Source organism: Chrysemys picta, chromosome 2, assembly GCF_011386835.1.
Source record: "Chrysemys picta bellii isolate R12L10 chromosome 2, ASM1138683v2, whole genome shotgun sequence".
Lineage (NCBI taxonomy): Eukaryota > Metazoa > Chordata > Testudines > Emydidae > Chrysemys > Chrysemys picta.
In genome coordinates this window covers 120,331,214-120,348,971 of record NC_088792.1, presented here as the reverse complement: position 1 = coordinate 120,348,971, position 17,758 = coordinate 120,331,214, and the positions used below count along the sequence as shown (strand labels likewise).

Here is a 17,758-nt window from a genome sequence, read left to right as displayed (position 1 = left end):
CCACAGCCTGGCATGGAGCCCAAGATCCCTGTGTTTCATCCCTCCTTCTCTTGTCCAAAGACCAGTGAAACCTACTGGCAAATGTGTGTCTCACCCCCTCGGGCTGGCCGCACAGAGGATGACAGCCTACTGCTTAGGGTTACCATACGTCCGCATTTTCCCGGACATGTCCAGCTTTTTGGGCTCCAAATCCCCGTCCGGGGGGAAATCCCAAAAAGCCGGACATGTCCGGGAAAATTGGGACATGCGGGGCCGGCGGTGCCGAGCCGGGGGCTGGCCTGGCGATGCCGAGCCGGCGGTGCCGAGCCAGGGGCGCCGGGCCGGGCCGGCGGTGCCGAGCCGGGGGCCGGGGCCGGGGGTGCTGAACCGGGGGCTGGGCCGGGGACCAGCAGTGCTGGGCGGGCCGGGGGTGATTGGCCGGGGGCTGGCCCGGGGCCGGCACCCCGGGGCCCAAGCCGACCCAGGCTGTAGACGCCGGGGGGGGGGGGGCAGACTGGGCCGCGCCTCCTCCCCCCACCCCACCCCTTACCTGCTTCAGGCTTCCCGCGAATCAAATGTTCGCGGGAAGCAGGGGAGGGGGCGGAGTTGGGGCGACTACTTTGGGGAAGGGGTGGAGTTGGGGCATGGGTAGGGCTGGGCCGGGGCCCCGTGGAGTGTCCTCCTTTTGGACACTCAAAATATGGTAACCCTACTACTGCTGCTGCAGTCACGCCACTGGCGCGGGTAGCAGAGCTCTAGGCAGTGGAGCCAGGCTGACTGAGGAATTGCTTTCACGCCGCTCTCCACGAGATGCTTTCAAATCCCGCCCCATGAGCACAAGGGGGAAGGGCGCGAAGCGAGCACCAAGCCCCTCTCTAGGACAGACCGAGCCCTGCGCAGACAGCATTGAAGAACTTTCAGCGCAGGCGCAATGGGGAATTGGGAGGGAGGTGAATGGGAAAGGGTTCCGCGCATGTGCAATAGGAGAAGCGGGGGGGGGGGGGGAGAATTGGTTCTGCGCTTGCGCAGTGAGTCTGAGGTGCCGGACTATCGCTCTACGATTCCGGCGTCGAGGTTAGCGCCTGCGCACTGAGCGCCTGTCAGTGGCTTCCTGGGAGCTCGCAGCGCAGGTACGAAGTGGCGGCCTTCGAGGCCGGTGTCGCTCCGCCTGGCCTCTGCGGGGAGTCGGCTGCGGACAGGGCCGGGCTCTGGGTCAGGGGAGTCCCCCACGCGGGGCCGGGCGCTGCGGGAAGCCGCCCCCGCCACAGCCGGCCCGGGTGCGGGGGAGGTTGGGGGATGGGAGTGGGGCGGGTCAGGCTGGCCCAGGTGGGATTGGTGCCGGGGGAAAGGGGTCAGGGCATGCCAGCCCGGGGGGTCAGGCTGGCCCAGGTGGGATTGGTGCCGGGGGAAAGGGGTCAGCCCAGCCCGGCGGGTCAGGCTGGCCCAGGTGGGTTTCGTGCGAGAGGGGAGGGGGTCAGGCTGGTCGTTTGGTTGTTGTCTCATTGGCATGATGAGCTGTGCAGATATTGTGAGGAACAATAGTTCTCCTTATCCGTGTGTGTGGTGGTATGACCCTAACTCAGGACAGCTTGGGGTCCTGTGCAGGTCACAACCACCATCAGGTCCTTTTTCTTTGTGCCGTTGGGATGCAGGTGCAGTGGGATAGATCAGATAGGCCCTTTCTGTGTGGTATGCTTTCAAGTAGAGTTCAGGTGTCCTTGTGTTATTCTCGGCTCTCTGTGAGCTGAGGGGTGAAAACATTATCTACTTTCTGACCTTGGAGGGTTCTGGTCTGAATTTTAGGATTTGTTATCTTTTATTTGCAGAGGCCAGTGCAGAAGAATAGCCAGGGAATCTTTGAGCAGCCCTCTCCATTGCTCATGGCTTATGGAGTCCAAATATCACATGTGTTCAGTGTGGGAAGCAGTTTTAAATGTTGCCCTGTTACTCCCCTGATATGGTTGCAGTCCTGAAGAGCTTGTGCATTAGGGGCCTTTCCTGAAGCACAGAAGAAAGAGGGCAGGGTGGCTCAAATTAGTCTTTACTCTTCTTTCTCCTCTTAGTTCCTTACCGCTCATGACAAAATCCCAATTCTCCCTCATATCTTGTAACACTCTGCTCCCCAACTTCTCTTTTCTCTGTCCCTTGAAAAATGTCACTCATAATTCAGTTTGTACAAACTTGTTTTAAAACAAGTATTGTAACAATTTAGATAGCTATATTAGCTCCCTTTGTGAAAGCACCTTGAGCACTTTTCAACATATTTCAATTCACCTAATACAAGTACTGTAGTGCAGTCTCTTTATAGTGAAAGTTGAACTTACAAATGTAGAATTGTGTACAAAAAATAACTACATACAAAAATAAAACAGTGTAAAACTTTAGAATCTACAAGTCCATTCAGTCTTACTTCAGACAATCGCTCAGACAAACAAGTTGGGTTACAATTTGTAGAAGATAATGTTGCCCATGTCTTGTTTACAATGTCACCTGAAAGTGAGAGCAGGCGTTCACGTGGCACTGTTGTAGCCAGCACCGCAAGATATTTACGTGCCAGCTGCGCTAAAGATTCATATTTCCCTTCATGCTTCAACCACCATTCCAGAAGACATCCATCCATGTTGATGATGGGTTCTGCTCGATAACGATCCAAAGCAGAGCAGACTAACGCATGTTCATTTTCATCATCTGAGTCAGATGCCACCAGCAAAAGGTTGATTTTCTTTTTTGGTGGTTTGGGTTCTGTAGTTTCTGCATCAGAGTGTTGCTCTTAAGATATCTGAAAGCATTCTCCACACCTCGTCCCTCTCAGTTTTTGGAAGGCACTTCAGATTCTTAAACCTGGAATCGAGTGCTGTATCTATTCTTAGAAATTTCACATTGCATTTTGTCAAATCTGCTGTGAAAGTGTTCTTAAAACAAACGTGCTGGGTCATCATCCGAGCCCACTATAACTATGGCAGAAATATATGGCAGAATGCAGATAAAACAGAACAGGAGACATACAATTCTCCTCCCAAGGAGTACAGTCACAAATTTAATGAACGCATTATTTTTTTAATGAGCATCATCAGCATGGAAGCATGTTCTCTGAAATGGTGGCCAAAGCACGAAGGGGTAAATGTTTAGCATATCTGCACGTAAATACCTTGCAATGTCAGCTACAAACGTGCCATGCGAACGTCTGTTCTCACTTTTAGTTGACATTGTAAATAAGAAGCAGTCAGCAGTATCATCTCCCATAAATGTTGTTTGTCTTAGCAATTGGCTGAACAAGAAGTAGGACTGAGTGGACTTGTAGGCTCAAAAGTTTTACATTGTTTTGTTTTTGAGTGCAGTTATGTAATAACAAAATCTACATTTGTAAGTTACACTTTCATGATAAAGAGATTGCGCTACAGTACTTGTATGAGGTGAATTGAAAAATACTATTTCTTTTGTTCATAATTTTTACAGTGCAAATATTTGTAATAAAAATAAAGTGAGCACTGTACACTTTGTATTCTGTGTTGTAATAGAAATCAATATGTCTGAAAATGTAGAAAAATATCCAAAAGTTTAAAAATTTTCAGTTGGTATTCTATTGTTTAACAGTGCGATTAATCGTGATTAATTTTTTTAATCATGATTAATTTTTTTTACTTAATCACGTGAGTTAACTGCAATTAATCGACAGCCTTAGTGTACACACACAATTAGTATCACCTCTAATTTCTAACAATACAGTATAGGTTTGCATTTCAAAGTTCTAGCCTATCTACCATGGAATGGCCCTAATGATCATTTATATACTTTTTAACATGTCTCTACAGGTTGGCTCTGGTTCATTTATCCTGCAAGCTGCTTAACCCTTTCTGGCCATGCGTCACACTTTTGTATAAGTTTCATTGCAATTATATAACAGTCATAAGCAGCAATGATTTGCATGATCATATTTTAATTAGATAACATCACAGGGGGCTTCCCAGGATGTGTTATTGAAGGGGGGAGGAGGGATGTGACTGGGTGGAAGTTCCCTACTGTTGTCCGAGTCCAATCGGAGAATAGAGTCTCTAGGAAATTTATTTCAGTGCTTAACTACCCAGACAGTTAAGTTTTTTCTAATGTCCAACCTAAACCTCCCTTGCTGCAATTTAAGCCCATTGTTTCTTGGCCTATAGTCAGAGGTTAAGAAAAACAATTTTTCTTTCTCCTCCTTGTAACAACCTTTTACATACTTGAAAACTGTTATCATGTCCCTTCTCATTCTTCTCTTTTTCAAACTAAACAAACTCAATTTTTTCAATCTTCCCTCATAGGTCATGTTTTCTAGACCTTTTATAATTTTTGTTGCTCTTCTCTGGGCTCTCTCCAGTTTGTCCACATCTTTCCTGAAATGTGCCCAGAACTGGACACAATACTTCAGTTGAGGCCTAATCAGCATGGAATAGAGCAGAAGAATTGCTTCTCATGGGTTGCTTACAACACTCCTGCTAATACATCCCATAATGATGTTTGCCTTTTTTTTTTTTTTGTTTTGCAACAGTATTAAACTGTTGCTCATACTTAGCTTGTGATCCACTATGATCCCCAGATCCCTTTCCGCAGTACTACTTCCTAGGCAGTCATTTCCCATTTTGTATGTGAGCAACTGATTGTTCCTTCCTAAATGGAGTACTTTGCATTTGTCCTTATTGAATTTCATCCTATGTACTTTAGACCATTTCTCCAGTTTGTCCAGATCATTTTTGAATTTTAATCCTGTCCTCCAAAGCGCATGCAACCCCTCCCAGTTTGGTATCATCCACAAACATTATAAGTGTACTTTCTATGCCATTATCTAAATCATTGATGATGATATTGAACAGAACCGGACTCAGAACTGATCCCTGCGGGACCCCACTCATTATGCCCTTCCAGCATGACTGTGAACCACTGATAACTACTCTCTGGGAATGGTTTTCCAACCAGTTTTGCACCCACCTTATAATAGGCCCATCTAGGTTGCATTCCCGTAGTTTGTTTATGAGAAGGTCATGCGAGACAGTATCAAAAGCTTGACTTTAGTAAAGCTATACCACATCTACTGCTTCCCCCCATTAATAAGGCTTGTTACCCTGTCAAAGAAAGCTATCAGGTTGATTTGACATGATTTCTTTTTGACAAATCCATGCTGATTGTTACTTATCACCTTCTTATCGTCTAGATGTTTGTAAATTGATTGCTTAATTATCTTTCCGGGTACAGAAGTTAAGCTGACTGGTCTGTAATTTCCTGGGTTGTCCTTATTTCCCTTTTTATAGATGGGCACTATATTTATTTACATGTATGAACTTGCCACTGAAATAAGTTGCAAAAACAAATTATATTATGTATATTGTTATGCAATTTATAAATTAGGTGTTGGTCTTTGGCAGATTTGGGAATTTACTAGGAACCTTAGGGTATCTCTAAACTGCATATGGGAGTGAATTTCCCAGCCCAGGTCCACAGACTCATGGTAGTAGGGGTGGTGCTAGAATACTTAGAATAGCTGTGTAGCCATTGCTTTGATGTTGTAGCTCATGCTGGAACTGGGCGGGGAGGCTCACTCCCAGATGCAATATAGACATTCTTAGGCCTGGTCCCCACTTAGTCCGGACTTCGGACTAAGGTACGCAAATTCAGCTACGTTAATAACGTAGCTGAATTCGAAGTACCTTAGTCCGGACTTACCGCGGTCCAGACGCGGCAGGAAGTCTCCCCCCGTCGACGCCGCGTACTCCTCTCGGCGAGCTGGAGTACCGGCGCCGACTGTGAGCACTTCCGGGATCGATTTATCGCGTCTTAACCAGACGCGATAAATCGATCACAGAACATCGATGGCGTGCCGCCGGACCAGCCGGTAAGTGAAGACTAGGCCTTAGTCACAGAGTATGAGAACATACGCTTTTCTGGTTTTGTTTTTCAGGTGCATTTTTGTGTTTAGATAAAAGCCTTCAAATATTCTTGAAATCAGTACTGCATATGTGCTTGTGCTTTGTCTGGAAAAAAATGTTCTGAAATAACAAAGTACTTGAAGTGTCAAAGGAGTATATTGAGTGTTTGTGGTACTTTCCCCTTTAACAGAAGGATATACTGTGTTTTTTTCCTTGAATAGATGTATGTTTGAATATGGGAAGGGGAGGTGAATAAGAAGGGGGAGGATCTAAAGATACTAATAATACCCAGACGAAAACTGGTAGGATGAAGTTAAGACTGAGGGTACATATCAGTAATTTAGGGTAAAATACATTACAGGGATATTGTAATAATAATAAAAAAATAGAATCCCAGGAAATTCAAAGTTAAGGTTAAACTTAAAAGAAATCCAAAGATGTTAAAGTATGAAAATGCAATTTGGGTTCCCAAACAAGCTTAACTTTGCCCCATCGCAATAGAATAATCGTACAATTATGCTTAAAGTATTTGTGTTGCTGATTAAACTTATTTTTAAAAGACAACTGAATTTTTTCTGCCCCCCATCCCCACCCCCCTGAGAAATCCTACAAAAATTGCTCTATATCAAAATGGCTTCTATTGTTTCCAGTGGGACAGAAGCTGTCGGCTGTCCTGTACACATCCATTAAATATATAAATTATGGTTTACATAATTTGTGTACAATCTCCAGATTTCCAGATGTTATTGTCTTAAATTATGTTTCTCTCCTCCCTTGTGACACACTCTAGGGTGATGTCAATGGAGTAAGAGAGAGCCCTGTATGATTGGCATCCCTGGGTGCAAGATCAGAGCAGTCCTTGTAGCCCTTCCAGCACAAGAATAGCTGTTTTATATGGCCCTTGCATGGAGAATTCCTCCTCATATACCTCTCATTCCCCCTTAGCATCCACTCTAGGTGCATAATCTGATTCCTGATTTGCAAAAGGAAAATATTAGGTTTGCAATCAAATTGTTGACAAACTTAATTAGAGCAATTTGTGTAGCAATGTTTTAGGAAGAACTATTAACCAAAGGAAATACTTAAAGTAGAGCAGGGGTCAGCAACCTACGGGACACGTGCCAATTCTGAGTGGCACGCTGCTTGCCGGTGAGAGGAGGAGGATGGGTGGAGGGGTCGGAAAGTGCCACTCTGGGGGAAGAAGCGGGGGAGGAGGGAAACTTGGCTGCCGCAGGACCAAGCTTCTGCCTCCGCTGGGGAGAGCGGTGGGCGGGGGGGGCTGAGTGGGGCGGGGGGCCGGTCACCCCCCCACCGCTCTCCCCTGCGGAGGCAGGAGGCAGAAGCTTGGTCCTGCGGCAGCCAAGTTTCCCTCCTCCCCCGCTTCTTCCCACAGTTTGGTGCATTCCGGCCCCTCCTCCTCCCCCTCCCTCTCCCTGCCGGCGATGGCCCTTGGGGGAGGAGGGGGAAGAGCGGCAGCGTGCACACAGCTCCGTAGAGCAGGCAGAGAGAGGTAGGGACAGGCCTGGGGGAAGGGGGTGGAACAGGACATATCCCTCCCAGCCCCCTGCCATGAGCCGCTCAGGGCAGGGGGCTGGGAGCACCCCCACGAGCTGAGCACCCCAGCCTTCTGCCCTCCACCCCCACACACACACCCTCCAGCCCTCTGCCCTAACCTCCACCCAACACCCAGCCTTCTGCCCTGCACCCCAACACCTCCCCCAGCCCTCTGCCCTGACCTCTCTAACACCCAGCCTTCTGCCCAGGACCCCCCCACCCTGCCCAGCCCTCTGCCCTGACCTCGAGTTGCCTCCAACACCCAGCCTTCTGCCCTGCACCTCCACACACACCCCAGCCCTCTGCCCTGACCTTGAGTTGCCCCCCAACACCCAGCCCTCTGCCCTGACCTCCCCCCAACACCCAGCCCTCTGCCCTGCACCTCCACACACCCCAGCCCTCTGCCCTGACCTTGAGTTGCCCCTCAACATCCAGCCTTCTGCCCTGCACCTCCACACGCATGCCAGCCCTCTGCCCTGACCTCGAGTCGCTCCGCTCAGCCCGCCGCAGGCCTAGGTGAATAGAACCCCAGGCTGGAAGCGGGCTGAGCAGCGTAAGATCAGCATTTTAATTTAATTTTAAATGAAGCTTCTTAAACATTTTGAAAACCTTGTTTACTTTACATACAATAGTTTAGTTATATAATATAGACTTATAGAGAGACCTTCTAAAAAACGTTAACGTATATTACCGGCACGCAAAACCTTAAATTAAAGAGAATAAATGAAGACTCGGCACACCACTTCTGAAAGGTTGCCTACCCCTGAAGTAGAGTAATACAATAAAATGCTTAATTTTTTTTTAATATTTTGCTGGTGTTTATAATAATGATGCTATTTGTTACACTCTTGTTGCTAAAATTGCTTTCTCTTTAAGTAATGTATTGGAAATGTTTATTCAGAAGTGATAAGTAACTATCAAATTGAAATAGATTTTTCTAAACATTTTATGCTTTTCATCCAGACCTGTTAAATTATGAAGGCTTTTGCATTTTGAGACACTACTCAACAATGGAGGAAACAGACAGGGAAGCAGTTGCAACAGCTGTACAAAGAGTAGCTGGAATGCTTCAGCGACCTGACCAATTGGATAAAGTGGAGCAGTACCGCAGGAGGGAAGCTCGTAAGAAAGCCTCAGTGGAAGCTCGACTAAAGGTATGAAACTAATAGAGCTGAGCATTAACAACGTGCAAAACAAAGCAGAAATCTTTACTTTCTGTTCAGATTGTTTTAAGTCTTGGAGTTTAGTCTTTGCTCGGTACAATCACTATGCCAAAAACAATTGTACAAATACGTGCTAAATTTTGCATGACTGAAAGCTGTATATTGATTGTAACTTCATAATTCATTGTGCTTCTAGATAATCACTCAAATACCCTGAATGCCCTCAGACCCTACAACTGCTACAGTTCAGCACTAGGCACCCCCTATTCCTTATGCATTTTAATATCTAAGCAAACAAGGCTCCATTATAATCATTGGCAATTAATGTTTCAATAAAACTTGAAGATTGCTTCTTAAAAAAGATCCATTCTAAAAATGTAGCCACTGATTTTACTTCGATTTATAGAGGATACCTGCGGATTCTAAAGAGTGTAGTATGTATGATTCAGGAAGGAAAAGGCACCTGTGTCTTATCTGAAGGCTGGGAAAATCCTTTTCCTGTTTGCCTTTGTTTAAATGTTTAGGCGTGTGAATTTGTTGAATTCTTATTAAACTTAAATTATTTTAAGCAACAATAATTTGCAATATGCATCTGAATATCTCCTTTTGCCAACAGGCCCTTAAATGAGGAGTAGTATTCTCCCTGTATCTGCAGAAGGCTGGGGTAGAAGGTTTTTTCAAGGAAGTGAGAGTGGAACTTCATAACTTTGTTCCCCTTTCCTGAAGATCCAGTACTCTAATGATCAAAGGAGGGGAACTAACAAGAATTTCTTATCTCAGTTTCAATAATCCAGCTAAGGGAGGGTTCACAGTTATGAAAATGGAAATGAAAGTTAAGTGGCAATTCTACTGATAGATGGGGTAGTAAAAGGCCTGGTATCTATCGGTAGCTGTATTGGGTCTGCAGTGATGATAGAAAACTATGATATTATAATTAGGAACCGCATAGCTGACTTGGAAGAGACAGAGGGAGCAGATATTTAAGAATAACACTTGCAGTTCATTTGTACTGAGGATCTCAAAATGCCTTAAAAACATCTAATTAATTTATCCTCACAGCACCTGTTTGAGGATACAAAATAATTTATTATTTAAAGGTACCATACAGGGCTCCCACTTGGTTCTAGAGCTTCCATCATGAGATTGCCAATAACTTCTATAACTCTGAAGGCTTTTTGTTGTGTTCAGGGTGCTGGTTTGCATGCCTCATGTTCAACTAAACCACTAATATCTCAGTTCCTCCAGAATACTTCAGGTCAGTTTTTATCTGACTGAGATAAGCAACAGAGCTTCCACTGACCTGCAGTGGCTCTTGACATATCTTTTGAAGTCTCTTCCAGTTTCCAGACCCATTGTTTTCTTTTCTGATTACCCTGTTCCATCTTGGTCATTCTTCATTTTTAAAAATTACTTTATTTCGTGGTCTGACTTCCATCAACCCACTGTATGTACTGGACATGCTTCGATGCATCCCAGCTGATCTTAAATGCTGTCCCACGCTGGGGGCCTAATTGCAGAGTTTTTGCTTGATAGGTCGAACTGACTGTTCTGTCCTGCTCAGGACACCCAGAACTGTGAACCACTGTTACTACCCCACTGCCTTTACAAAAGTGAGAGCTTTGCTGCTGCGAAGCTGTGTTGGCTTCCTGTCACACCAGCCTATCTGCCATGCCAGCAAACTCTTCCAGACTCTGCCAGTCTAAACCTTGCCTTGCAGGTCAGAGAACCCCAATTCCCAAGTTCTCTGGAGATTGTCCCCCCGCAGTGTCCAGTCCCTCTCACTGGACACTGATAGAAATTATTAGGTTTGCTACCTCAAAAGAGGCAGAGCACACATCAGCCTGTTAGGTTAGCAGAAAACTAACACTTCAGTTTAATACTCAGTACTGAGAGGATTTTGTAATAAAACAAGAATAAGTTTCTTAATAAGAACAGAGACTTAAGTGATTCCAAGCAAGAAAAATAGAGATGGGTTTGGTTACAAGCAAAACAAAATAAAACATGCTTTGTAGTGACTAAACTTAATCTTTGCCTAAGCTGTTTTCTTACTCTCATTGTTATCAGCATTTTCAGCCCCCAGGCCAGGGTACCTAACATTCACAGAATCAAAAGGTGCTGTTCCCTGTATTCAGTAAGTGATGGATAACTAAAATATTATCCCCTTCTATTATCCAAAATCCATTGTCTCTGCCTTAAGAGCCAGGAAGACATCCTGCAGTGCAGACTCTGTCCCCCAAATGTGCTCCGCAAACTGCCATTTGTTAGCTTAATTGTTTTGTTTACCTTACATGTAAATGTACTGTCATTGTCCTCTGGTTTACAAAGCTTGATCCAGATAGGTACATCCATATTCCTTTGTCTAAGGCAGGCTGGTTTATCAGCGCTCTCCCCAACACATTTTAGGAACCTATTTCCAGCACACATACCTAACTCATTATACACCACCCATATATACTTCATGCAATGATGTTCATAACCAGTGTGTCACTAGTTTTCCTAACAGACCTTATTAGATGCACTTTTATAGTACGATAATACTGTATGCCAGTGGTCTCCAAACTTTTTTGATTGCGCACCCCTATCAGTAAAACAATTTTGAGCATGCACCCCCTGCTGCGCCGGCTCTACCACTTTTGCCAAAGCAAAAAAAAAAAATAAAGCTGCTCGGACTCCCGCCCGAACTGACGAAGCGCAAAAGAAAAAAAAGCGCTCCTCCTGCCGCGCATCCCCAAGGATCCTCTTGCGCACCCCCTGGGGTGTGCGCACCCCACTTTGGAGACCACTGCAGTATACAATCCATTGATTCAATTGCTTATTTTGGGGGGTTCAGATCCCGTGTTTTCCCCCTGGGGTATCTGGACCCTGGTTGTCACACTGACTCATCATGTGCTGACTTGTAATGGTTCCTGGCTGTGTGGAAAATTCATCTGATGTAAAGTAACTTCTCTCTTGGCCCTCTGTTGGGTTGTGTCTCCCAAGGAGTCCAGCTACTGTCACTGTGCAATGAAGAAATTTGATTTAGTCACTGTGCTTGGTGATGGCTTTGGATTTAGACCCAGTTCTTATAGTGGAGACACATCAGCTCTACTGTTTCCTCACAGTCCTGAGGATGTTGAATGTTAAGTAGCATTGTGTTGGAGCTTCTCTTCTGGTTCATGAAGAGTGCTGGGTCCCTGGTTGCTTGACCGCTTTGTTTTCCCAACAAATAAGTACCACATCTCTTCTCCATTTTCATCCATTGATAGGGAGAAAAAGAATTATAACAGCTTTATAGAATACTTCAGTTATAGCTACATTCTTAATAGGCATGGTATAAATAGGTGTCTGGATCCTTATGCTTCTCATAGGTTTGCCGTTGCAACACTTTTAGTCTGAACTTGTGAAGAAAGTTTAGAAAACACCTCACTCTGCCACCCCATTATCCCAGTTAACAGAAAGTACATACATTTTACCCGAGGATGCAGTTGAATAAACAGTTTCCAAGCATCCCTATGGCTGCTCGATGATTGAAACTGTTATGGCTTGGTCTAAATAAAGATTTTGCTTAGGATTAATTGATATGGAGTAGTGATGGTATTCGTATGACTGTCTTAAAATCTTTCATAAATTCATTTTTGATTTTTTTCTCTCTCCTTTGATAAAAACTATCCTATGTATTCTGGGAGGGGAAAATGATAATTTGTACTTTTTCAGGGGTTTTTATATAGGTATATTCTTCTGTGATCTTTTTTTTTTTTTTTTTTTTGTAAAACACATCTGTCTTAGACTAGGGTTACCATACTTAACAAATAAAAAAAGATGACCCTCCACGGGGTCCTGGCCCCGCCCATTTCCCACCCCCAGCCCCGCCCCTTCCCCACCCAACCCCGCCCTAACTCCGCTCCCTCCCACTCCCAGCCACGTGGAAAGGGCTGCCCGAGCGCTACCGGCTTCACGGTTTGCCGGGCAGCCCCCAGACCCTGCGCCCCCGGCCGGCGCTTCCCCAGCGCAGCTGGAGCCCGGGAGGGGAAGCGCCCAGCCGGGGGCGCAGGGTCTGGAGGCTGCCCGGCAAACTGTGAAGCCGGTAGCGCTTGGGCTTCGGGCAGCCCCCTTGCCTCCGGACCCTGCGCCCCCAGCCGGGCACTTCCCCTCATGGGCTCCGGCGGCGCAGGGTCCGGAGGCATGGGGGCTGCCCAAAGCCCGTAGCGCTCGGCTCTTAAACAGAGCCGAAGAGTCGGGGAGGAGCAGAGCCGCCGCGGCCGGAGGCTCTGCTCCTCCCCTGACTCTTCGGTTCTGTTTAAGAGCCGAGCTGCCCCAGCGCTACCGGCTTCGAGCAGCCCCCGTGCCTCCAGACCCTGCGCCGCCAGAGCCCAGGAGGGGAAGTGCCCGGCCGGCGGCTGGGGTCCGGAGGCAAGGGGGCTGCCTGAAGCCCATAGCGCTTGGGCAGCTCGGCTCTTAAACAGAGCCGAAGAGTCAGGGGAGGAGCAGAGCAGCCGCGGGAGGGGAAGTGCCCGGCCAGCATTTTCCCGGACATGTTCGGCTTTTTGGCAATTCCCCCCAGACGGGGGGTTGATTGCCGAAAAGCCGGACATGTCCGGGAAAAACCGGACATATGGTAACCCTATCTTAGACTCTCCAAGAGATCTCAGAGTCATCATGGATAGTTCTCTGAAAACATCTGTTTAACATAGTGGCAGTCAAAAAAGCTAACAGAATGTTAGGAACCATTAGAGGAGGGACCAGCACCAGTCACTGTTGGAAGACAGGATACTGGGCTAGATGGACCATTGGTCTGACCCAGTATGACCGTTCTTATGTATAACAATAAGATACTGGTGGAATAGTTGAAAACATTAAAAAAAAACTTAGTTTTACAATGTTAATATATAGTAAATTAATTTAATAACTCTCTTTTTATAGGCAGCAATCCAGTCACAGTTGGATGGGGTACGAACTGGTTTAAGCCAACTGCATAATGCATTGAATGACGTAAAGGACATACAGCGATCTTTGATAGATGTCAATAAAGACTGGCGACAGAGTATCAACACCATAGAAAACCTCAAGGATGTTAAGGATGCTGTAGTCCAACATAGTCAGCTGGCAGCTGCTGTAGAAAATCTCAAAAATATCTTCTCGGGTAATTCAACACAAATCTTTGATGTATGATTTGATAAGTATATTCAAATGGCATTAAAGACCATCTTACTGTAAAGGGAAGATGTTGAACTTCGCTTTCCTTTCTTAATTAATCATTACACTTAACCAGGCCGAATTTGCCTTTGGTTGTATACTTGCAGCTTCAATAACTTCAGTGGGGTTGCATCGTTTGTTAGGGGAAGTTTACTGGAGGGAGTTTACTTCGCATGAGGTGCAAGAAGATCCCAACTACTGATATTGTAGGGAATAGTGAGTACACGGCACTATTCATACAGCTTTATGGGTATTTTAAACAAAAATAAATGATGCCTTCTGTTGGCTATATGATTCTATAAATCTGCAATATTGTAGTCTATAATCAAAATAAAGATTCTGATTAAAGATGTAGCACAGTCATTAAAAACATCAAGAATTGCAGCAAATCATTTTTAACATATCTGTGAGCCATTACTTAGGGCAGGGGTTCTCAAATTGGGAGTTGGGACCCGTCAGGGGTCGCGAGGTTATTACATGGGGGGGAGGGGTCGCGAGCTGTCAGCCTCCACCTCAAATCCTACTTTGCCTCCAGCATTTATAATGGTGTTAAATATATAAAAACATATTTTTAATTGATAATGGGGGGTCGCACTCAGAGGCTTGCTATGTGAAAGGGGTCATCAGTACAAAAGTTTGAGAACCACGGACTTAGGGGGAACCAGACTAGCAAATAGAACTCATAAATTTTCTACACTTGTTTTACAGTCTCTTGATACATTTATGGTTTTGTAACATTTCTTTTTGTATCCTAATAGTGTCATGTAACTAGTTTTTCCTTTTTGTCTTTATTTTTCAGTGCCAGAGATCGTTAGGGAGACTCAGGATTTGACTGAGCAAGGGGAACTACTGCAAGCCCATCGAAAGCTGATGGACTTAGAGTGTTCTCGTGATGATCTGATGTATGAGCAGTATCGTATGGATAGCAAGAACACCCATGATATGAATCTCATCCATGTGTACTTTGGGGATATGCAAAAACTCTCTGAGGAGCTTGCCAAACAACTCTGGATGGTGGTTCAAAGATCTCTAGTTACTGTTCGTCGAGACCCAACCTTGCTTGTTTCTGTTGTCAGGATAATTGAGAGGGAAGAGAAAATAGACAGGCGCATGCTAGACCGGAAAAAACAAACTGGGTTCATTCCTCCTGGCAGGCCAAAGAAGTGGAAAGAAAAAATGTTCAATATTTTGGACAGAACCGTAACTACCAGGATTGAAGGCACTCAAGCAGATACTAGAGAATCTGACAAAATGTGGCTTGTGCGCCATCTGGAAATCATACGCAAATATGTCCTTGATGATCTGCTGGTGGCCAAAAATCTAATGGTTCAATGTTTTCCCCCACATTATGACATTTTCAAAAAATTATTGAGCATGTATCACCAGGCTTTGTCCACACGCATGCAGGATCTCGCTTCAGAAGATCTGGAAGCAAATGAGATTGTAAGCCTTTTAACTTGGGTTTTAAATACATATAAAAGGTAAAGGCAACTTATTTGAAACTATCCCTAATAAAACACTTTAAAATAAATAAGTATATATGTAAAATATTTTTTAATTGGATTGTATATACTGATAAGGGTGCAGATATGTGGTGAAATATTATTATACACGGATAGACCCATATGTACTTTTTGTAGAGCTTGTATCCTGTTTTGTGCAGAATTGTTATACGTAGCTAGGCATCTAGATTTTGGGGATGCATGTTTTTGTGTGTGTGTATACATAGTTAAGACATAGAGAAAGGGACATCTTTCTAAACAGAAAGCAGTGTAATCTTAATGCAAGGTTACTGTTGCATTTCTTTGTTGCACATTAGAAGTAGCTCTCTGGCTAAACCCTAATGCTTCTTAAAATGGCTTTGGTTGTGATCTGTTTGCTATCTCATTTCTTGTAAGTTTAGCATTTTGATGCATTTGCTTGCACCTGTTAATCTGAAAAAATCTTTGCAGATTTAGTTGAGTATTTTCTAGAGTTCAGTGGACTGTGTTCACATCCAAATTTACTTTTAATTTTCTGTAAACTTCTACATGTATTTGTGACCAAAATTTTGGGTATGGGTGACAGTCCCAGGAAATGTTTTAGGTTACCTACTTTCTACATCCACATTCAGCAAGGGTACTGGCTGTTCGAGTTTCAGTTGGTGATTACTTCAGTGTAGAAAAAAATATGATTACTTTCCACTGAAACTTTTTTCATGATGGAGAGAATGTGGTGGCTTGAATTTCTGCCCAGGAGTTTTCTCCTATGGTACTGTGAAATTCTTTTTCTGGTTTTCTTTTATATGGTGTGATTAATGTTAGGACAGCATCAAACACATATTTGTGATTTTTTTATTTTTTTATTTTTTTAAAGTCTTATTCATACAAAGTAATTGGGAACAATAGCTTGAAAGGCAAAACTGTCTTGCTAATGTAGGATTGGGGTTATTGATTCCTTGCTCATTTAGTTTATAAAAAAAAGCCTTCAGGCAGTCGTTAGGTTTATACGTGTTTTGTGGTTCCTGCCTCATGGCGCATAAATACCATTCTTGTTTACTTAACTCTTCTCAATGGCTGGCATTGACTTGAATTGTACACACTTTTCTTTTTAGCTGGTTGCTTGGTTTTGCTATAATTTTCTTTGATTAGTTGAGTCTGGTATAAACCTGTTAGGTACTGAGTAATATTTGACAATGAATAGGCATAAACATAATCACACTGCAGGATATTTTGTGACCAGCTCCAGGATGCATCTTGAGTCTGGAAATCTGTACTTTCAGTCTGCCTTATAAACAAACAATAAGCAACAAAAAACAAAGGAAATAAACCAACAAGGATGAGCAGGAGATATTCATACTCTTCCTAACTAGAAAAAGTTTCTAAATTAATGCCCTGCTTCCTGTCTACTCTAGTGGTTTATTTGAATGTAAAGAAATGCTAAAGAGGGCGCCCGTGCATGCTCTAAGCAACTTGGTCATAACTTAAAAATAAATGCAACCAATTTCAACACTAGCTGCCAGTGATCATGGTTAGAAATGGGAAATTTTTCTCCACTGAAGATGCATTTACAGATCTCAGAAAGGTCATGTATGGTGCTCATGAAATTTGGAAAAAAAGGAATTCTAAAATAGTCAAGTTGTATTTTGCTTTCCCAAATTTTGGCTCAGAAGCTGTTTTTGAGTTGAATCTATGTCTAATAGCTGAGTAGAGGAGAAATTAAGTGAGGTTTGGAGTGAATTAAAAGGCTTAAATCGCTTCCTCTCAAATAAATATTTAATTCTGACAGATTGGCTGTCTTTTACAACTGTCTTTTAAGGAGTTGAGATCCTTGGAGTCCTGATGCTATTTCTTTATACAGCTAAACACACTGCTATATAGAAAGTGCCCTAGAGATACTTTACATGACTGCATTAGAGTCATGGCCTAAATCCAAATTTGTGTGTTAGCACATACTTACTAATAAGCTGTTGACGTTAAAAACGGAGGGAAGGGAGTCAGCAGTGAGATCTAGGGGCAATGCCAGGCTCAGAAGCCCGGCCACCTTCCAACACAACTGTTGGTAAAATCAGATTCCGAACTGGGTGATATCCATCGCCCCTATATCTTTGCCCATGTTACAGTAGAGGTACCTGGTGATGGCATAAATGGATGGGATTGACTCTCGCCCACCTCAGAGCCTTGTGACTGGTGAGGGTGGGGAAGTATTAACACAGCACCCTCCTTCTAATCTCCTGCGTGCTGCAAGGGGAAAGAGAGGAGTCTTGTGAAGAGGAAGAATGATCTTTTGGTTAAGGACTAGGACATAGAAGGTGTGGGCTCTATTATTAGCTCTGCCATAGGTTTGCTTTGTTTGACCTTGGGTGAGTCACTTAATTTCTCTGTTCCTCAGTTCCTCATCTGTAAAATAAAGATGATGTGGGTTCCCTGAGGCTAGAAGTATTCAGGAACTACTGTGATAGTGCCACAGAATAACCTAAATAAACAAACACCCCTCTACCAGTCTGTTTTTGGA

The 17,758-nt window shown here is 44.3% G+C and overlaps 1 protein-coding gene across 4 annotated transcripts in view; it reads left to right on the top strand.

Annotated features, from left to right (window-relative positions):
- The first annotated feature begins 924 nt into the window (after nt 1-924).
- EXOC3 (exocyst complex component 3) overlaps nt 925-17,758 on the top strand; it is a 37,589-nt gene continuing 20,755 nt past the window's right edge. Inside the window, exons 1-4 of one of the 4 annotated variants that reach the window (XM_005296537.4) lie at nt 925-1,109; nt 8,394-8,584; nt 13,493-13,712; nt 14,565-15,246. In XM_005296537.4, the coding sequence (XP_005296594.1) occupies nt 8,441-8,584; nt 13,493-13,712; nt 14,565-15,246 (1,046 nt within the window). In that variant the 5' untranslated portion in view covers nt 925-1,109; nt 8,394-8,440. The other 3 variants (XM_065584117.1, XM_065584116.1, XM_024106195.2) reach the window with 3 other exon arrangements.